The sequence below is a fragment of the Squalius cephalus genome, assembly GCF_949319135.1.
Source record: "Squalius cephalus genome assembly, chromosome: 22".
In the NCBI taxonomy this organism is placed as follows: Eukaryota; Metazoa; Chordata; class Actinopteri; order Cypriniformes; family Leuciscidae; genus Squalius; species Squalius cephalus.
This window is the reverse complement of record NC_137143.1, coordinates 427,322-450,940: the sequence shown is the minus strand read 5'-3', so window position 1 is coordinate 450,940 and position 23,619 is coordinate 427,322. Positions and strand designations below refer to the sequence as shown.

At 43.7% G+C, this 23,619-nt stretch overlaps 1 protein-coding gene across 1 annotated transcript in view; it reads right to left on the bottom strand.

Moving 5' to 3' along the window:
- poc1a (POC1 centriolar protein A) overlaps positions 1-23,619 on the bottom strand; it is a 111,734-nt gene that overhangs the window by 35,533 nt on the left and 52,582 nt on the right. Inside the window, exons 8-9 of the mRNA XM_079857751.1 lie at positions 20,401-20,469; positions 20,202-20,309 (exon numbers count right to left, since the gene is read on the bottom strand). Of these exons, the coding sequence (XP_079713877.1) occupies positions 20,202-20,309; positions 20,401-20,469 (177 nt within the window). The remainder of the gene's footprint in view (positions 1-20,201; positions 20,310-20,400; positions 20,470-23,619) is intronic.

Here is a 23,619-nt window from a genome sequence, read left to right as displayed (position 1 = left end):
GTTCTCTTACCGCTTTACAATAAGCTTTCATTTAGTTATGCTAATTTAAACCTTTAACAATACAGTTTTCAAATGAAAAGTTTTATGTTAATATTATTTAATCCACAGTGGAATAACATGAACAAACACTGAACAAATATATTTGTACTGACTAACATTAACAAAGATTAATTAATGCTGTAAAAAGAATATTGCTTATTGTATGAACGAATCAAAGCTGATTATAAAGTGTTACCTACATTTCTATTGTTGCTTTGATTGATTCTCAATGTATTTTCAGTGTCTTTCACCATGAGTGTCACATTTTTTAGATGGCGTGTCAGATTTCATGTCGTTCTGCCCACCTGTCCTTGACCTCTCCGGAAGTATTCACAGTGCTTCACTTTTTCCTCATTTTGTTATGTTACAGCCTTATTTCAAAATGGATTAAATAATTTTCCTCAAAATTCTACAAACAATACCCCACAGTGACAACGTGAAAGAAGTTTGTTTGAAATCTTTGCAAATTTATTACAAATAAAAAGAGCACATGTAAATAAGTATTCACAGCCATTGCTCAATGCTTTGTTGAAGCACCTTTGGCACCAATTACAGCCTCAAGTCTTCTTGGGTATGATGCTGCAAGCTTGGCACACCTATTTTTGGTCAGTTTCTGCCATTCTTCTTTGCAGAACCTCTCAAGCTCCATCAGGCTGGATGGGGAGTGTCGGTGCCCAGCCATTTTCAGATCTCTCCAGAGATGATCAATCGGCTCGAGTCTGGGCTCTGGCTGGGCCACTCAGAGACATTCCCAGAGTTGTCCTTTAGCCACTCCTCTGTTATCTTGGCTCTGTGCTGAGGGTCGTTGTCCTGTTGGAAGATCAACCGTCGCCCCAGTCTGAGATCCAGAGCTCTGGAGCAGGTTTTCATCAAGGACATCTTTGTACAATTATCTTTCCCTTGATCCTGACGAGTCTTCCAGTTCCTCATCTTTCCCTCGATCCTGAGGAGTCTCCCAGTTCCTCATCTTTCCCTCGATCCTCATCTTTCCCTCAATCCTGACGTGTCTCCCAGTTCCTCATCAATTTTGTTTCTCATGGTCTGAAATAGAGTCCTGCATGGGTGCGGAGATGGGTGACCCGCAAATTTTGCTTAAACGGGTGAAAAATATCCAACCGTTTCGGATACGGGTGCGGGTCGGGTCGGACACGGGGGAAACACGGGTCTAAACACGGGTTTAAAACAATCACATGCAAACGTAAAATATATGCATATTTTTAGGAACACATCTACAAAAATATGCCTGTATTTCAAGTTGATAAAATAATTTAAAATCCACATCAGTTTATTTGTGCCCACGCGCCGCGCCCTCCCAGGAGTCTATAACGTTACCTAGGCTACTTTCAGTTTTAAAAATTCATCATAACCGCGCGCGCGATCTGCTTGCAGTCGTCGAGATGGATGCTGAGGAGTTGAAGAAAAGAATAGCTAGTGGAGATTGTAAAGTTGTCGACAGTACGTCATCAAAAATCAAGTCCAGAGTGTGGGAGAAATTTGGAGTTATCTGAAGAAAATATTGTGAAAGGCTTTGCTGCATTTTCGTGTTGGATAGCCGCAGATGTGGAACTTCATCGCTGAGGAAGCACACAGATACTGTGGTAACAAAGCAGCTCTATCGAACGGTATTTTTCAGATTTAACACTGTTAAGTATGTGTGGTGTGCAGGGCGTGTTTGAACCCAAAATTGTCTGATGTAGACTAGACGAAATTGCGTGGCATAGTGTTGTAGCCGCGTCTGTTCGATTGGTAAAATGTTATAACTCTACTCGGTTTTGTGGTTAAGTTAGCCATGTTCTTCATGTACCGGCCTTTTGACAGCTTCGGCTGAAGTTGTCCTTGTGTTAATTGTCGTGTAATAACTTCTGTATGACCTGGCGACAAACATTTTTGTAAGTGTGTCTAATGTGATTGGCTAAACTGATTTTATTTCGGGTGCGGGTCGGGTATCGGTTCTATTTTAAGCGGGTCGGGTCGGGTACGGATTTTAATTAGTGCTGCTGTCGGAAAACGGGTCGGATGCGGTTTTAAGCACTGCGGGTACGGGCGGGTGCGGATTTACAAAATTGGACCCGTGCAGGACTCTGGTCTGAAAGTCCTTCAGGTGCCTTTTGTCTGATTGGTGGAGAGCTGCAGAGATGGTTGTTCTTCTGGAAGGTTCTCAGGTCTGATTGGTGGAGAGCTGAGAGATGGTTGTTCTTCTGGAAGGTTCTCAGGTCTGATTGGTGGAGAGCTGCAGAGATGGTTGTTGTTGTGGAAGGTTCTCAGGTCTGATTGGCGGAGAGCTGCAGAGATGGTTGTTCTTCTGGAAGGTTCTAAGGCCTGATTGGTGGAGAGCTGCAGAGATGGTTGTTCTTCTGGAAGGTTCTCAGGCCTGATTGGTGGAGAGCTGCAGAGATGGTTGTTCTTCTGGAAGGTTCTAAGGCCTGATTGGTGGAGAGCTGCAGAGATGGTTGTTCTTCTGGAAGGTTCTCAGGCCTGATTGGTGGAGAGCTGCAGAGATGGTTGTTCTTCTGGAAGGTTCTCAGGCCTGATTGGTGGAGAGCTGCAGAGATGGTTGTTCTTCTGGAAGGTTCTCGGGCCTGACTGGTGGAGAGCTGCAGAGATGGCTGTTCTTCTGGAAGGTTCTCAGGCCTGATTGGTGGAGAGCTGCAGAGATGGTTGTTCTTCTGGAAGGTTCTCAGGTCTGATTGGTGGGGTTCTGCAGAGATGGTTGTTCTTCTGGAAGGTTCTCAGGCCTGAATGATGGAGAGCTGCAGAGATGGTTGTTCTTCTGGAAGGTTCTCAGGTCTGATTGGTGGAGAGCTGCAGAGATGGCTGTTCTTCTAGAAGGTTCTCATCCCTGATTGGTGGAGAGCTGCAGAGATGGTTGTTCTTCTGGAAGGTTCTCAGGTCTGATTGGTGGAGAGCTGCAGAGATGGTTGTTCTTCTGGAAGGTTCTCATCCCTGATTGGTGGAGAGCTGCAGAGATGGTTGTTCTTCTGGAAGGTTCTCAGGTCTGATTGGTGGAGTTCTGCAGAGATGGTTGTTCTTCTGGAAGGTTCTCAGGCCTGAATGATGGAGAGCTGCAGAGATGGTTGTTCTTCTGGAAGGTTCTCAGGCCTGATTGGTGGAGAGCTGCAGAGATGGTTGTTCTTCTGGAAGGTTCTCAGGTCTGATTGGTGGAGTTCTGCAGAGATGGTTGTTCTTCTGGAAGGTTCTCAGGTCTGATTGGTGGAGAGCTGCAGAGATGGCTGTTCTTCTGGAAGGTTCTCAGGTCTGATTGGTGGAGAGCTGCAGAGATGGCTGTTCTTCTAGAAGGTTCTCAGGCCTGATTGGTAGAGAGCTGCAGAGATGGTTGTTCTTCTGGAAGGTTCTCAGGCCTGATTGGTGGAGAGCTGCAGAGATGGCTGTTCTTCTAGAAGGTTCTCAGGCCTGATTGGTGGAGAGCTGCAGAGATGGTTGTTCTTCTGGAAGGTTCTCAGGCCTGATTGGTGGAGAGCTGCAGAGATGGCTGTTCTTCTGGAAGGTTCTCAGGCCTGATTGGTGGAGAGCTGCAGAGATGGTTGTTCTTCTGGAAGGTTCTCAGGCCTGATTGGTGGAGAGCTGCAGAGATGGCTGTTCTTCTGGAAGGCTCTCAGGTCTGATTGGTGGAGAGCTGCAGAGATGGTTATTCTTCTGGAAGGTTCTCAGGCCTGATTGGTGGAGAGCTGCAGAGATGGCTGTTCTTCTGGAAGGCTCTCAGGTCTGATTGGTGGAGAGCTGCAGAGATGGTTATTCTTCTGGAAGGTTCTCAGGCCTGAATGATGGAGAGCTGTAGAGATGGTTGTTCTTCTGGAAGGTTCTCAGGCCTGAATGATGGAGAGCTGTAGAGATGGTTGTTCTTCTGGAAGGTTCTCAGGCCTGATTGGTGGAGAGCTGCAGAGATGGCTGTTCTTCTGGAAAGTTCTCAGGCCTGATTGGTGGAGAGCTGCAGAGATGGCTGTTCTTCTGGAAGGTTCTCAGGCCTGATTGGTGGAGAGCTGTAGAGATGGTTGTTCTTCTGGAAGGTTCTCAGGCCTGAATGATGGAGAGCTGTAGAGATGGTTGTTCTTCTGGAAGGTTCTCAGGCCTGATTGGTGGAGAGCTGCAGAGATGGCTGTTCTTCTGGAAAGTTCTCAGGCCTGATTGGTGGAGAGCTGCAGAGATTGTTGTTCTTCTGAAAGGTTCTCAGGCCTGATTGGTGGAGAGCTGCAGAGATGGTTGTTCTTCTGGAAGGTTCTCAGGCCTGATTGTTGGAGAGATTGTTGTTCTTCTGGAAGGTTCTCAGGCCTGATTGGTGGAGAGATTGTTGTTCTTCTGGAAGGTTCTCCACAGAGAAAATCTGGAGCTCAGTCAGAGGGACCATCGGGTTCTGGGTCTCCTCCCTCACTGAGGCCCTTCTCTCGCAATCGCTCAGTCTGCTCAAGGAAGAGTCCTGGTGGTTCCACACTTCTTCCATTTACGGTTGATGGAGGCCACTGTGCTCATTGGGACCTTCTATGCTGCAGAAACGTTTCTGTACCTTTCCCCAGATCTGTGCCTCAATACAATCCTGTCTCAGAGGTCTATAGACAATTCCTTGGACTTCATGGCTTGGTTTGTGCTCTGACATGCACTGTTTACTGTGGGACCTTATATAGACAGGTGTGTGCCTTTCCAAATCGTGTCCATCAACTGAAGTCACCACAGGTGAACTCCAATCAAGCTGTAGAAACATCTCAAGGTGGAAACTGGATGAACCTGAGCTAAACTTTGAGTGTCATGGCAAAGGCTGTGTATACTTATGTACATGTGATTTTTTCATTTTTTATTTTTAATACATTTGCAAAGATTTCAAACAAACTTCTTTCACGTTGAAAGAACGAGTATTGTTTGTAGAATTTTGAGGAAAATAATGCATTTTATCCATTTTGGAATAAGGCTGTAACATAACAAAATGTAAAAAAAGTGAAGCGCTGTGAATACTTTCCGGATGCACGTGCTACTTTATACGTAGCTTTGCTTTGATGCCATGAAAACACCTGATTACAGAATGCACATAAATACATGGGATACTTTTTAAAGACTTATTTTATCATCAATTGTACTAAAAAATCATATTGCGAACAATTTGAACTACATGATATCTAGTTGAGGAAAGGCCTGAGCTGAGAGGCAGATCTCGGCCGGTGGAACCGCAGCTGAATGTTAAGGAAGAGCCGACGAAACAAACACAAAAACATGAAAGCTGAGAGAGCTTATGCTGAGCAAACAGGCTTCCAAAGAGCAGGATTAACTCTTGTTGAGAGGTGGACTTATTCACAGCTCAGCAGTAAAACAGCTGCTCAAACACACACACACACACACACACACACACACACACACACACACATACACACACACACACACACACAGTGAGACACACTCACACACCCTTTAACACCCTCACCATGAATCACCTGGACTGGAAAAACCAACAGTGGAAAATTTCCTGAGGCCTCAGTGAAACTCTGGTCTGACGGATCCATCAAGAGCTGCTTCCTCCATAGAGTCATTCATCAAGAGGCACTCTCTCTCTCTCACACACACACACACACACACACAAACACACACACACACACACACACACACGCAATTACACGCCAATCCATGGCATGTATAAATATTTCGTGTCATCTTTATTAAAATCAACAAACCTTCACAATCAGAGTGTGCATTATTTGCATTGTAACGTAAAGCATCACGTCTTCAGTTATGATCCTGATGAAGACCTGCAGGTCCTCTCATCTTAGTGTGATGAGATTAATCTGTGCTTGAGCACTGAAAGAAAACGGATGTCTTCAATGTTTTCACACTGACAAATGGTCTGATTTTCTGCACAATAATGAGGATATTTGGGCCAGTTAGGACTTTATAAATTCATAAAGGGAAAATGTCTGAAGATTGTTTCCCTCTGAGGGTTTCTCCATTTATCATCATGATGTACGATGATTTACTATAACCATTCAATAAACAATGGTACTTCCGCGTCTACTTTTTCTTCTAAAACACTTATTGGAATCAGCAGTTAAAATAGTTTCAGAAAATTCTGAGATTAGAATAGAAATACATGTTGTTTAGGCAATACAACCTTCTTCTGAAACCACACCAACATCTATAATAACATCCTAAACTGTGAAATTGCTGTAAAAAATATGATTTAAACAACTTTACAGTTCAAATAATACTACATTGACCAAAAAAAACAAAAACAAAAAACAAACACTGAACGAACTCAGTCTTATTGAACCAAACACTTCACATTGTTTGGTTCACTGTATTAATATTTTACACACTCAAGATTATCTGTTAACCCTCTGGGGACCAAAAACGCGCCCGCGCGTTTTGCTCGTTTTTTTTTTTAGCAATGAAAATAAACACTAAATGCTCTGTTAATTTTGATCTTTCATTTTCGTGTAATACATCAATCGATCCTGTTCAGTGTCTATTTTTTTTCTGTATACTCACAATAAAAATAAAGTGTTTTGCTTTTTGACAAATAAAGAAAAATTAACATGATGCGATTTCTGCCTTCTCTCTGTCAGTAAACTCCCATTTGAAACGCGTTCGAAAATGATCTATAACTCCGCGAAAATTCATTCAAACAGGCAAACAGACCCACGGGCATAAAGCTTGAGATCGCATCTTTTAAATGAAGTCATTTATATAAAAAAACAAATATTCTCAGCTTCTGTAATCTGTATAAAAAGAGAGCGACTCCAGTCGACCTCATTACGAGATGATTCACAGTAATGTGACCACGCCCCGGAGAGCGCGTGCTATTCAAACGCAAATTCTGAGAACTATTTCAGAGCTGTGAAACGCCCACATCAGCTGTAAACAAAGCGCGTCGCGACTCCTCGCGAGTGAGACATTATAGCCTACCTTATGGAGAAACGATTCCTCAGAACAGTGCTGATGAGGAGCAATATCTCCTGAAATGAGGAGCAGATTCCGCTGAGGAGTGAGGTAGGCTGTTTTCTTTTCTCACGTGTGGAATAACGTTATGGAATAACGTTAGTGTAGGCCTATGTAAACCGCAAAAAGATGAATCGCGTTTCAATAATATTTCTGTGAGATGAATGAAGGGTACATATTTGTAAAGACTGTTTAGCCTAAATATGAATCGCGCGTCTGTGTGTGAAAGAATAAACTGCTTTGCTATAGCCTACTGAGATGAGTAAAAATCGACTGGAATATGTTGAAATAAAATGTATTTGTATAAGCAACGTATTAAACTGCAAATTAGCATTTATATGCCCTAATATTTAATAAAAACAACGTTACAGTCAGGCGAAGTATGAAAGACAACATTTTGTTGACTAGACTAGGGTACAGTTTTTAGGCTACTGTAGAATATACCGCCACATCAAAAAAGCTTTTGTTTAGCAATTTCTGCTCATATCTAACGTTATATATATAATATATATATATATATATATACTATTTTTGTCAAAAATAAAGTCATAGACTAAGATGTTAGATGTTCCAATGTTGGCTATATTCAAACTAATGAATACATATGATAAAATGTAGGCCTATAATCTTTTTTTTTTTTTTTTTTACAAAGAAAGAGTACACTTGAAATATTGTTGAAATTGTAATTATTGTTGTAATTGTAACATTTTTAATAAAATAGCAAAACATATTTACAAGAGAGATGTAAGCGAAATCTTAAATGGTCAATATAAGTCTTCTTCTAAATACATTTTTTGTCCTTGCATTGTGGCTCAGTCAGTGTCACACCTGAATGAATGGCTCATTATGCAGAGTGGGTGGGACATTGTAATCTAAGGTGTAAACTGCTCCTCCCCCTCGCATAATGGATTTCCAAGCAAAACCTGTTGTACACCATTTAAATCAATGTATTTTTTTTTTGTGAACGATAAAGCAAGACTATTTTCACATAATTTTGAAGCTAGAACTCAAAGGGACAACATCCATTAGTCAAAAGTCTTGTGGACACATATTTAATATGTGTTTTGTGGTCTTAATTCAGCAACTTTCATTTTTATTTTTTCCAATAACCACGCATAAACATTATTCTCTTAAAAATACAAACATCTACATACACGTTGCTCGCATATTATGGTAGCCCTGTTTGTGCTATATAGAGTGAATTTACACCTTAGCCAGTAACATGTTTATAAATAACTGAAAAAAGCACAAATGTCAAGGCATGTCAGAACATCTCAAGGGCCCCAAAAACACCTTGGTCCCCAGAGGGTTAAATAAGAGGTCATGTCTTCTGTCAGAGTGCATTCAGAATGAACCGTGTTCAGGAAAAGGTGGGTTGTGAATAAATGTTTGTAGGAATGTCCTGCATTGTAAACACAGAACTGGCATGAATGAGTAAAATCAGCCAAACTTCAGCACAGACTGAAGACGTGATTCATGCGTTTCTCTCCCCAGTGATCATGTTTTCATCCCTCCAGGGCTGATCATGCCTTCCTTTCACTGGTTCACACACAATACCATTATAACTGAAGAACCAGTGCAGAGCTCTCACTGAGGCGGCTTTAAAACTTTATAATGTTATCAAGATTTTTACATTTAAAAACATCCGAATTTAGAAGTTATGGGCTATTTCCTGTTTCTGACGTTTTGATGGGCGTGTCTCATTCAAGGCTTGGGAGGAAACACCCACTGCTGTGATTGGCTAACAGTTTTGCATATTAAAATCATTTTTAACGATTAAAGTAATTAATCATCTTTATTTATAATTATTCCTTATGTATTTGTGAGCTAGTTATTACATTATATTAGTGTTGGAACAAAGACGACACAGAAAGGTGCTCATCTCATTATATATATCTATGCATTCTGCACAAGTCTTGGTCATGAAAAATAAAGTTGAAGCACTAGGAGTTCCCATAGTTATAGCTGACAAATTATAAACAAATTATGAATAAATGTCGCACTGTCATTCTTATATTCATCATTGATCATTTTCAGTAAAGTGAGCTCATATCAGAGGATCCTTAACAGACACGTGGAATAAAACATCATCTCTCTGAAAACCCTGCGTCAAACTCTCGGTTTAAAAGCGGGGCTAAAGAGGCAATGATGTAGAAGTGGGCGTCGATCTTCTTCTGCGGAGGCGGTCTTTCGTCACACTATGACATCATAATGTGACAAAATCCGAAACGAGACATTTTGGGAGCTCAGTTTCAAAAGGAAGTTTTGAGTTCTGAAACTTAAAGGTCATTTTTATAGTAAAAACTTGTGTCAAAAATTCAAGGGAAATGTATCAGTTCATTCAGCTTCATCCACTGAACGGCTCTGGAGGATTCATTTAAACTTTCTTTTAAAGACTTTCTCAGAAAAATGCTCCAGCATCATTGGAGCGCAGATGCACTTCATTTGATGTTTTGTATCTAATGCAATGCATTTCAGACATTTAAAGTCTCCATGGGTCACTGTAATGGCAAACTCCAGCAGAAATACCAGCTGTAACATATGATATAGGATGCACTAATAATGGTTTAGCACAGACAAATGTGGATTCAGTCAATGAAAAATATTAATAATCATAATTACAAAAAGAAAACAAATGCCATTTCATTTGATTAGTCAATGACAGACTGCAGCCATACATCCTGTGAACTGGGACTCTTGATCACCGTGTGTTGCATAAACCTTCTGACGAGACCCAATATATGAGCATTAATAGAGGGAACACGATGTACAGACAGTGATCTACACACACACTACAGTGATCTACACACACACACACACACTACAGTGATCTACACACACATGACTAACCGTCTCATTGAAGACTCAGACAACGGGCGAACATTAGTGTCATTCAACATTTCCAGGAAACAGGGAACGAACTTGTGAAGACACGTGTTCAGTTTTCAGGTTCCTCTAATTACATCTGACAAATGTAACGAGTCTATCAGAGCCATTAAGAAGAAGAGCTTCGGTCAGTTACTGTGTGTTTGAGTTTGACATCTACAGCAGCGCCACAGAAATCTCTCCGCCGCCTCTGAGTGGAGCTATTTGCTGAGAAACACGCTTCTGAACACACACAACTGCAGTCACACACAACTCCAGATTCACACACAACTGCAGATTCACACACTCATCCAGAGTAACACACAACTGCAGATTCACACACTCATCCAGAGTAACACACATCCAGAGTAACACACATCCAGAGTCACACACAACTGCAGAGTCACACACACATCCAGAGTCACACACAACTCCAGATTCACACACACATCCAGAGTAACACACAACTCCAGATTCACACACAACTGCAGATTCACACACTCATCCAGAGTAACACACAACTGCAGATTCACACACTCATCCAGAGTAACACACATCCAGAGTAACACACATCCAGAGTCACACACAACTGCAGAGTCACACACACATCCAGAGTCACACACAACTGCAGATTCACACACACATCCAGAGTAACACACATCCAGGGTCACACACACATCCAGTCACACACAACTGCAGATTCACACACACACATCAAGAGTCACACACACATCCAGTCACACACAACTGCAGATTCACACACACATCCAGAGTCACACACAACACAACTCCAGAGTCACACACAACTCCAGATTCAAACACAACTGCAGATTTACACACACATCCAGTCACACACAACTGGAGATTCACACACACACATGCAGAGTCACACACACAACTGCAGATTCACACACACACATGCAGAGTCACACACACATCCAGATTCACACACACATCCAGTCACACACACATCCAGTCACACACAACTCCAGATTCACACACAACTGCAGATTCACACACACACACATCCAGTCACACACAACTGCAGATTCACACACACATTCAGAGTCACACACACATCCAGTCACACACAACTGCAGATTCACACACAACACAACTCCAGAGTCACACACAACTGCAGATTCACACACACATCCAGAGTCACACACAACTACAGATTCACACACAACTGCAGATTCACACACACATCCAGTCACACACAACTGCAGATTCACACACACACACATGCAGAGTCACACACAACTCCAGATTCACACACAACTGCAGATTCACACACACATCCCGAGTCACACACAACACAACTCCAGATTCACACACAACTGCAGATTCACACACACATCCAGAGTCACACACTGTGGAACAACAGGAGCAACAGTGTGTTCCTTTTCAGAAAGAAATGATATCTGCGAGGATTTCCAGTCCGGATTTAGACCGTACCATAGTACCGAGACTGCTCTCGTTAGAGTCACACATGATTTGCTCTTATCATCCGATCGTGGTTGTGTCTCTATTAGTGTTACTCGATCTTAGTGCTGCACTATTGACCACAACATTCTTTTAAATAGACTCGAACACTATGTTGGCATTAGTGGAATTGCACTAGCGTGGTTTAAATCATACTTATCTGACCGTTATCAGTTTGTAGCAGTAAATGAAGAGATGTCTCATCGATCACAAGTTCAGTATTGGGTACCACAAGGCTCAGTACTAGGACCGTTGCTGTTCACTCTGTACATGCTATACACACACACACACTCACACACACACACACACACACACACACACACACACACACACACACACACACACACTCTGTACATGCTACCCTTAGGAGATATCATTAGGAAGCATGGCATTAGCTTCCACTGTTATGCTGATGAACTCAGCTCTATATTTCTTCACGCCCTGACGAAACTTACCAATTCACAAATTTAACGGAATGCATAGCGGATATAAAAAACTGGATGACTAGTAATTTCCTACTACTTAATTCTGAAAAAACAGAGATTCTAATTATTAGACAAAAAACTTCCTCTCGTAATAACCTAGAATACTGTCTAACACTTGATGGCTGCTCTGTTAAGTCTTCGTCGTCGGTCAGGAACCTGTGTGTGTGTGTGTGTGTGTGTGTGTGTGTGTGTGTGTGCTCTTTGATACCAATCTTTCATTTGAAAGTCACGTGTCTAGTATCTGTAAAACCGCATTTTTCCATCTTAAAAATATATCTAAATTACGCCATATGCTCTCATTGACAAATGCGTAACAATTAGTTCATGCGTTCATGACCTCAAGGCTAGATTATTGTAATGCTCTACTGGGTGGTTGCCCTGCACGCTTAATAAACAAACTACAGCTGGTTCAAAACGCAGCAGCTCGAGTTCTTACCAGAACCAGGAGGTATGACCATATTAGCCCGGTTCTGTCAACACTGCATTGGCTCCCTATTAAACATCGCATACATTTTAAAATATTGCTGATTACTTACAAAGCACTAAATGGTTTAGCTCCGCAGTGCTTGAGCGAGCTCTTAACGCATTATAGTCCTTCACGTCTATTGCGATCTCAAAATTCCGGCCAGTTGATAATACCTAGAATATCTAAATCGACTGCTGGCGGTAGATCCTTCTCCTATTTAGCACCAAAACTCTGGAACAGTCTTCCTACCATTGTCCGGGAAGCAGACACACTCTGTCAGTTCAAAGCTAGACTAAAGACACATCTCTTTGATCTAGCATTCACATAACACACTATAGACTTCTATAATTTAATGTTAGGCTGCATAGATTAGGTCAGCTGGAACCGGGAACACTTCCCATAAATCCTGATGTACTCGTTACATCATGAGAAGAATGGCATCTACGTTAATTTTAGTGTCTTTGTTTATCCCGAGGTTTTCCCGCAGCCTGCCGGATCCAGGCCGTATCCAGATCTGACGAAGGACCTTCGCCTGGACCCGATGACAACGCAGTGCTGAAGTGCCAACTAGTCTCTCCCTATGGAGGATCCCTTTACCACTCTACAGATAAAGCGTTGTCGGGAAACTCAATTCGCGTATCTACCCCAAAGTGACAAAATAAAATAAAATTCTGTATCAAAATTTATAAGGAAACACCAGTAATTTGTTTAGGCTTGGCTTGTAGGGAATTCCAAACCTGCGTACATATATTCAAACGCACATAACTATAGAACCAATTCTTAATGCGCATGTGAACGCCATCAGTGTTTCTCACAGGTTCGCGTTTAAAGTCTGTGTAGAGAGAATGGTGTCGTCTTAGCGGCCCCTAATTTAATAACAAATGATCGTTGCGACGGAAGCGAATCAATCAAAACTAACTTTAGCTGGAAAATAACTTTATTAAAGAACCGCTATAAAGCCAAAACAATGTCTGTTACCTTAAATTATACGTTTATCTCTGTAAAGCTGCTTTGAAACAATCTACATTGTTAAAAGCGCTACATAAATGAAGATGACTTGACTTGACACATCCAGTCTCACACACAACTGCAGATTCACACACACATCCAGAGTCACACACACATCCAGTCATACACAACTCCAGATTCACACACAACTGCAGATTCACACACGCCTGCAGATTCACACACATACATCCAGATTCACACACACATCCAGAGTAACACACATCCAGATTCACACACACATCCAGAGTAACACACATCCAGAGTCACACACAACTCCAGATTCACACACAACTCCAGATTCACACACACATCCAGTCACACACAACTCCAGATTCACACACACATCCAGAGTCACACACACATCCAGAGTCACACACACATCCAGAGTAACACACATCCAGAGTCACACACAACTGCAGAGTCACACACAACTCCAGATTCACACACACATCCAGTCACACACAACTCCAGATTCACACACAAATCCAGTCACACACAACTCCAGATTCACACACACATCCAGATTCACACACACATCCAGAGTCACACACACATCCAGAGTTCACACACACATCCAGAGTTCACACACACACATCCAGTCACACACACAACTGCAGATTCACACACAACTGCAGATTCACACAGACATCACACACACAATTTACACTTTAATGAAGGAGTGAGCGTGTTCCTCTATCAGCCATCGATCCGTGTGAAAGTGAGCTCAGGTGAGGAAACTCTACACACACTCCTACACCTCACCACAGACTTTAATATTTAACCACTCCTACATTTCCCAGCCTCGGCAAGGAGTTGCTAAAAAGACTCAATCAATGTTGGTCTGGAAGCCATTATTTAAAGATGAGATTCTGACCCTGTGAAGGTCAATCCAGAGCTACACAGATGCACCCACACACACACACACACACACACACACACACACACACACACACACACACACACACACACACACACACACACTCACTTCTGCTCCGAGCGATCCACCATTACACCAGTTTACTGCACAATGTGGAGGGAAAGAACCTCTCAACACAAAGCCTTACATTCAATATTATATGATCAATTGCTGTCAGAGCAAAATTTAACTACAAAGATCAAAATAACTGTAAATTTCCATTAGTTAGTTTATCTACGGTCATTAGAGTTGTGCAGTAGCATGGGAAGACTGATTCACTTCAGAAAATCGTTTTTCAGAAAGTCGTTATTTAGTAGTGTTCCCAGAAGTCCCTGCACAGCATCTACATCAGGAGTAAGACACATATTTCATTCAGTACTGTTGTTTTGACTGCTTTTGATCCAGATATTGATCAGGGTGTTTATTAGTTTTATGTGATGCTGTCATCATAACTGATATTATCACTACAGTAGATACCAGTACATGCACTGCTAATAATGATGTTCTTCCTCAGTGTTTCTGTCTCGTTTTCCAGCACAACTATCTGATCATTCTTAAATAAAGATACATTTACTGGAGAAGAAGCAAAATGACTGAAGATATTAAGTCTTGATTTCTGAAAAATGCATCAAAATAAAGTGAGTTTGTGATTAACTGTGAAGTACACAACATATATAACTCAAATGAACAGCTTTCATTCACAGATATTACACACTTGTAAGCAGGTGTTTACTGTGATTCACACAGAATCACCATCAGAATTCTCCTCGTTCACTGTCAGGAGGTTCTCCTTGTTCACCGTCAGGAGGTTCTCCTCGTTCACCGTCAGGAGGTTCTCCTCATTCACGGTCAGGGTCAGGAGGTTCTACTCGTTCACCGTCAGGAGGTTCTCCTCGTTCACCGTCAGGTGGTTCTCCTCATTCACGGTCAGGGTCAGGAGGTTCTACTCGTTCACCGTCAGGAGGTTCTCCTCGTTCACCGTCAGGAGGTTCTCCTCGTTCACCGTCAGGAGGTTCTCCTCGTTCACGGTCAGGAGGTTCTCCTCATTCACCGTCAGGGTCAGGAGGTTCTCCTCGTTCACCATCAGGAAATTCTACTCGTTCACCGTCAGGAGGTTCTCCTCGTTCACCGTCAGGTGGTTCTCCTCATTCACGGTCAGGGTCAGGAGGTTCTACTCGTTCACCGTCAGGAGGTTCTACTCGTTCACCGTCAGGAGGTTCTCCTCGTTCACCGTCAGGAGGTTCTCCTCGTTCACCGTCAGGTGGTTCTCCTCATTCATGGTCAGGGTCAGGAGGTTCTCCTCGTTCACCGTCAGGAGGTTCTCCTCATTCACCGTCAGGAGGTTCTCCTCGTTCACGGTCAGGAGGTTCTCCTCATTCACCGTCAGGAGGTTCTCCTCATTCATCGTCAGGAGGTTCTCCTCGTTCACGGTCAGGATCAGGAGGTTCTCCTCGTTCACAGGAGGTTCTCCTCGTTCACCGTCAGGAGGTTCTCCTCATTCACCGTCAGGAGGTTCTCCTCGTTCACCGTCAGGAGGTTCTCCTCATTCACCGTCAGGAGATTCTCATCGTTCACCGTCAGGAGGTTCTCCTCGTTCACGGTCAGGAGGTTCTCCTCGTTCACGATCAGGAGGTTCTCCTCGTTCACGGTCAGGATCAGGAGGTTCTCCTCGTTCACGGTCAGGAGGTTCTACTCGTTCACCGTCAGGAGGTTCTCCTCGTTCACGGTCAGGAGGTTCTCCTCATTCACCGTCAGGAGGTTCTCCTCGTTCATGGTCAGGAGGTTCTCCTCGTTCACCGTCAGGAGGTTCTCCTCGTTCACAGGAGGTTCTCCTCATTCACGGTTAGGAGGTTCTCCTCGTTCACCGTCAGGAGGTTCTCCTCGTTCACAGGAGGTTCTTGTTCACCGTCAGGAGGTTCTCCTCGTTCACCGTCAGGATCAGGAGGTTCTCCTCGTTCACCGTCAGGAGGTTCTCCTCGTTCACAGGAGGTTCTCCTCGTTCACCGTCAGGAGGTTCTCCTCATTCACCGTCAGGAGGTTCTCCTCGTTCACCGTCAGGAGGTTCTCCTCATTCACCGTCAGGAGATTCTCATCGTTCACCGTCAGGAGGTTCTCCTCGTTCACGGTCAGGAGGTTCTCCTCGTTCACGATCAGGAGGTTCTCCTCGTTCACGGTCAGGATCAGGAGGTTCTCCTCGTTCACGGTCAGGAGGTTCTACTCGTTCACCGTCAGGAGGTTCTCCTCGTTCACGGTCAGGAGGTTCTCCTCATTCACCGTCAGGAGGTTCTCCTCGTTCATGGTCAGGAGGTTCTCCTCGTTCACCGTCAGGAGGTTCTCCTCGTTCACAGGAGGTTCTCCTCATTCACGGTTAGGAGGTTCTCCTCGTTCACCGTCAGGAGGTTCTCCTCGTTCACAGGAGGTTCTTGTTCACCGTCAGGAGGTTCTCCTCGTTCACCGTCAGGATCAGGAGGTTCTCCTCGTTCACCGTCAGGAGGTTCTCCTCGTTCACAGGAGGTTCTCCTCGTTCACCGTCAGGAGGTTCTCTTAGTTTGCGGTCAGGGTCAGGAGGTTCTACTCGTTCACCGTCAGGATGTTCTCCTCGTTTCACCGTCAGGAGGTTCTCTTAGTTCGCGGTCAGGGTCAGGAGGTTCTACTCGTTCACCGTCAGGATGTTCTCCTCGTTTCACCATCAGGAGGTTCTCCTCGTTCATGGTCAGGGGGTTCTCCTCGTTCACCGTCAGGAGGTTCTCCTCGTTCACGATCAGGGGGTTCTCCTCGTTCACCGTCAGGAGGTTCTCCTCGTTCACCGTCAGGAGGTTCTCCTCGTTCACGATCAGGGGGTTCTCCTCGTTCACCGTCAGGAGGTTCTCCTCGTTCACCGTCAGGAGGTTCTCCTCGTTCATCGTCAGGAGGTTCTCCTTGTTCACGGTCAGGATCAGGAGGTTCTCCTCGTTCACGGTCAGGAGGTTCTCCTCGTACACCGCCAGGAGGTTCTCCTCATTCACCGTCAGGAGATTCTCCTCGTTCAGAGGAGGTTCTCCTCGTTCACGGTCAGGAGGTTCTCCTCGTTCACCTTCAGGATGTTCTCCTCGTTCACAGGAGGTTCTCCTCATTCACGGTCAGGAGGTTCTCCTCGTTCACCGTCAGGAGGTTCTCCTCGTTCACCGTCAGGAGGTTCTCCTCGTTCACCTTCAGGATGTTCTCCTCGTTCACAGGAGGTTCTCCTCATTCACGGTCAGGAGGTTCTCCTCGTTCACCGTCAGGAGGTTCTCCTCGTTCACCGTCAGGAGGTTCTCCTCATTCACGGTCAGGGTCAGGAGGTTCTCCTCGTTCACGGTCAGGATCAGGAGGTTCTCCTCGTTCACCTTCAGGAGGTTCTCCTTGTTCACCGTCAGGAGGTTCTCCTTGTTCACCATCAGGAGGTTCTCCTTGTTCACCATATGACCATATGATTTCCAGCATGAAGAAAACACAGACGGAATCATAAAAGTGTGCATAGAATGTCACAGAATCTCAAATTCTGTATGAATAAATCAGACGTAGGGCTGCACACAGATATGGATGAGTGTGTGTGAATATTCATCTGAGAGTCTCTTCAGCAGCGTTTCATCAGCAGACACACAGACTCAAAACTCAGAACACGCCAAAATAAAAGTCCGGTTTAAGACAGAAATATATTACTATTGTAGAGTAGAATGTGCCTCTCAAAGGTCCTCTGTGGTAATAAGAAATAATCAATAACAATGAGTAATAATAACAATAATACTGTTTATAACAATCTATAACTAGATTTATGCCTATTTTTTTCTCATCTTCATGGACACCACAATGATTTCCCTCGTGTGGAATATTTTTCCTTGTAATTATGTATGGTTTGCAAAATGGGAACTGCTGCGTCTGTGTAGATGAGAGAAGCAAAGTGTGTGCGCGTTGTGCTCACGCTACATTATGGCCAAGCATGCGCCCTTAAAATAGCATCTGAATAACATGCGCCACTGACTTTAGACGAGGTTTTTCCTGGTCAGTGCCGGAATTGCTTTCTGAAACTGCAAAATAGCATCAGGGAACGTTTGCGCCTCCACACGCCTCCACACTGTCTGTGGAGGGAAAAGTCCGCTGTGCGTCGGGTGATAAATAGGAATGATACATGCATCGCTGTACAAAGTCAGTTGCACTGGGTGCAAGATAGGGCCCTATAAATACGAAGATATTCATATTTTTCATATTCTATGCAGTGGTCAGTTCACAGCAGTGACAGAAATTATTTATTTTTTATTAAGGGGTAATATTTGCCACCTTAAATTGATTTCCAGGGGCATTTTCACCTATATATGGACATTTGTAGATGTATGCATCACCTTTTATGTCAAATTCTAACACTCAAATTAAATTCTATTAGAATAATAACAGAAATGAAAAGGCATTAAGATATTTACACTGCATTTACAATTGCATAAATAAAGCTATGAGATTGTTTGTTTTTTTAATTCAATATTCAAATATGAACTGATTTCTAATTTTAACGTTCTAATTAAAGGGTTCTTTAAATGTGAAACTAAAGCTGCCAGTAGGTGGCGGCAAGTCACTGTCTTAATAAGTGAGTTGGGGGAGTAATTAATTCAACCGATTTGTTCAAATGGCTGATTCATTCGGGAAAGAAGCAAGTGATTGTTCATTGAATCATTAAATTGATACGTTCAAAATCGCGGATTTCAGTCAAAAACTCATCGCTGTCTGTTCCACTGAGACTCTGCTACGGTTTCATTTTGAAATTCTCGTCGGTGAAATAAAGGGAAAACAAACAATATAGACAATATTGTTTATAAAATGTAACTCACAATGTTAATTTATTGTTCATTTAACTGTTATTTGCAATTGCACATTTGCAACTGTGCAGGGGAAAACGGCACTCTTGCTGATGTGATATTGTATGATAACATAACATAACATAACATAACATAACATAACATAACATAACATAACATAATATGATATAAATATAAGACAAAAACTCATTTGGGTTACACACCTATAACCGTACACATCACACAGTGAAAGCACGAGAGACAAAAGCGATGTCAGCTCACAGTGCCTCGTACATCGTTAGAACAATGACTACAGTATCATCATAGACGATACACATCGCACACTCCTGAGCACATACAGAATGAACTTACAACTGAACTGACATTTACCAACTCGCTTCTCCCTCTCTCCTCTCGCGTGCAGGAGACAGATGTAGGCTAATATGCTAACGCGAATGTGAATGTCACGTGAACAAGCAAATCCACAAAGACAGAATAATAAATAAAAAAGTATGCTAATTAGATCGTTTTAATTTGGAAAACATTTAGATATGTCGAAGTCAAATTGCCATAGAAAATTTAAGACCTTTCATAACTAGAAATAAGACTTTTTAAGACTTTATATGGCCTTAAATTTTACAAATCTAATTTAAGACTTTTTAAGGATCCCGGAAACCCCGTCTTTACTCTCATGATCAACACACTGTATTCATACAGAGTTCATGTGAGTCATGTGAGATGATTCAGTGAGGAAGTGATTCATGACTCCTGTGTTCAGTCTGATTAGCCAATCGGTTCCACTGATTCATTCAAACGAAGCACTTCTTTTCCTGAATTAGGACACGTTGCGTTGCATGCTGAAGGTTTTGTGTGCAGTCAGCGAGGCCAACGCAAGAGACCTAAATCACAACTCAGCTAAATATATATATGCAGATTCAGCAAGACTCACTGTATTACAATACATTACAGTCATATACATTTGCCTTCACATTCACACAACATTTAAAGGCAAATCTTGAATTAGTGTGTGCATTTGGCAATAGTGTTTTTAAAGTTCCTCATCCGGAGGACTGTTCTCCTGAAGTGTTTCAATAATGTTTGATTGCATGAAAGCGTAAGTCAAGTGAAGCTGAAGCACTTTAAAGCACTGCAGTGTGATCATGTGATGTGATGATGTGATCATGTGGTGATGGGTTTACCTGTGTGAACGGGCCGCTGTGACCCGAAGCGCTGGAGTCCGCAGCACATCTCTGCTCCAGCACTGCACTGTAATCCACACTGTCGAAGTTCGTCCTCCACACCATCACCTGCAACAGGTCACATGATGAGAACAGGTCACATGATGAGCGCTGCGCACACACACACACACTTCTGTGTGATCATACAGCAGAGCATCACCTGTTGGTCAGAGCCAGCGGAGGCGAAGAAGTCTCCGGTCTGGGAGAAGCTCACACAGGTGGCAGGACCCTGAAAACACACCATCATTATGAGACGATCCGTAATGAAGAATATAAATGATGCTTCTCAAAGTAGTGGAAAGAATAGTTTGATGTCGTTTGCTGGTCTTATAAAACAGCAGCTTGGACATTCGTCTAATCATCTCCCTCAGCCCACAGAGGAGAGTCGGTCACGAACGGCTCTATCCTGCACTGTAATCTAGAAGGACGCCAGTCGCTTCCTTCTATACACACAGTTCTCAGAGCCAGAGAGAACAGAAGAAGCCCTCGGCCGCCTGGAGGAGGAAGATTACAGCGGCATGAAGACATGCTGACTTTGGCTGAAGAGAGGAGGGTAAATTTAGGCTGAACTCAGACCAGACACGGCTAAACCAAACCACACGCTCTCTCGCACACACACACACACACACACACACACACACACACTCACTCACCACACACACGCGCACACACACACTCACTCACCACACACGCACGCGCACACGCACACACACTCTCTCTCTCTCACACACACACACACGCACGCATGCACACGCACACTCACACACACTCTCTCTCACACACACACAAACACTCACTCACCACACACACACACGCACACACTCTCTCTCTCTCTCACACACACACACACACATACGCACGCACACACACTCTCACACACACACACACACACACACACACGCATGCACGCACGCACACACACACACACACACACACACACACACACTCTCTCTCTCTCACACACACACTCATGCATCCTGTGCTCATGGAGTGTATGGGTTTTAGAGTGTAACACAGTCGATGTCAAGTATCCACTCACTGACTTCACTGGATTCACTAGTGTGTGCTAGTGTGTGCTAGTGTGTGTGACTCACAGTGAGTTTGCTAACAAACGTTAGCTGTTGTGTTTGAGGTTCTGAATGGTAACATGCTGTTTATCATTTATAGGACTAGATTTCCTGAAATGTATATTAGACAAGCGACTGATGCACCAATTAGCTTAAACACTACAGCCTACGTCTCCTGAATGTACAGTTGTAATAAAAACTAGATGTGAAAGTTCGTCGAGACAAACTTTAAGTTGGCTTGAGAAAGTTTGGACCAGAACGTTTTTTTGCTAGGAGGTTGCTAGGGTGTTCTGGGTGGTTGCTATGGTCTTGCTAGGCGGTTGCTAAGGTATTTTGGGTGGTTGCTAGGCGGTTGCTAGGGTGTTCTGTGTGGTTGCTATGCTGTTGCTAGGTGGTTGCTAGGGTATTCTGGATGGTTGCTAGGGTGTTCTGGGTGGTTGCTATGGTGTTGCTAGGCGGTTGCTAGTGTATTCTGGGTGGTTGCTATGCTGTTGCTTGGTGGTTGCTAGGGTATTCTGGTTGGTTGCTAGGTGGTTGCTAGGGTGTTCTGGGTGGTTGCTATGCTGTTGCTAGGCGGTTGCTAGGGTGTTCTGTGTGGTTGCTATGGTGTTGCTAGGCGGTTGCTAAGGTGTTCTGGGTGGTTGCTCAGTGGTTGCTAGGATATTTTAGGTGGTTGCTAGGGTCTTTTGGGTGGTTGCTAGGCGGTTGCTAGAGTATTTTAGGTGGTTGCTAGGGTATTCTGGGTGGTTGCTAGGCGGTTGCTAGGATATTTCTGGTGGTTGCTAGGGTCTTTTGGGTGGTTGCTAGATGGTTGCTAGGATATTTTGGGTGGTTGCAAGGGTCTTTTGGGTGGTTGCTAGGCGGTTGCTAGGATATTTTCGGTGGTTGCTAGGGTCTTTTGGGTGGTTGCTGGGCGGTTGCTAGGGTATTTTGGGTGGTTGCTAGGGTGTTCTGGGTGGTTGCTAGGATATTTCTGGTGGTTGCTAGGGTCTTTTGGGTGGTTGCTAGGCGGTTGCTAGGATATTTTGGGTGGTTGCTAGGGTCTTTTGGGTGGTTGCTAGGCGGTTGCTAGGATATTTTGGGTGGTTGCTAGGGTATTTTGGGTGGTTGCTAGGGTGTTCTGGGTGGTTGCTAGGCGGTTGCTAGGGTGTTCTGGGTGGTTACTAGGGTGTTCTGGGTGGTTGCTAGGCGGTTGCTAGGGTGTTCTGGGTGGTTGCTATGGTGTTGCTAGGCGGTTGCTAAGGTATTCTGGGTGGTTGCTAGGGTGTTCTGGGTGGTTGCTATGGTGTTGCTAGGCAGTTGCTAGGGTGTTCTGGGTGGTTGCTATGGTGTTGCTAGGTGGTTGCTAAGGTATTCAGGGCGGTTGATATGGTGTTACTAGGTGGTTGGTAGTTGTCACAGATGGTTACTATGGAGTTTCTATAGAGTTCTTAGCATGATCTTGGCATGATTTAACACTTAACTAATCGCTATTAGCATGTAGCTATGCACTGCTAGCATGTGTAGCATGTTGGAAGTGCTGTTTGCTAGCATGAGTCAAAAGAGCCAAACCTCATCTCTATACGATGTTCTGATACAGAGATATAGGTCTTGCAAAACGGTTGCTAGGGTACTCAAGTTTGGTTGCTATGGAGTTGCTTGGGAGCTGGAAGTTTAAAGTGGTTTGAAGTTTAAAGTAGTTTACAGCAGTTTGAAGTTTATGACAGATAGATAGATAAATAAGTTAGATAGATAGACACACACACACACACACACACACTAACTCGCTCACACACTCACTCAGACACACACACTCAGAGTTTATGACTTTAGAGTTTAAACAGATTAAAGTCTGTACATTTTGCCAATAAACCTGATTCGCAGTGGGTTGAATAATTTAGATTACAACTGTATAGGCTACTATGAACACAACAAAGACTGCAGAACAGGCTTCACAGCGCAGTTCATCACGGTTACTGTAAAACACACGAGTGTAACCTGATCTGAGCACTGTGTGTCGAGGTTAGCGTAAAGCATGAGCTTTAGAGCCGTGTGCTGTTGTATAAGACGGACGTGTCTCAGCCTGAAGCGGCAGAGGAAGACATGATGGCAGATGAACATGAGGAATGTGGACGAGTCTCTTCTGATGAACACGTCTGTAACACATACATTCACACACGTGTGCGCACATGCTCAGAGACGCAACATCTGCGCATCTCCTGTAAAACATGCTCAATATCAACAGCTGAGAAGAGCGTAACAGCTCGATCAGCGCAGACACTCGTCACATGTTCAAAACTACTGTCAGGATTTACTAAAGACACGCAGAAAAA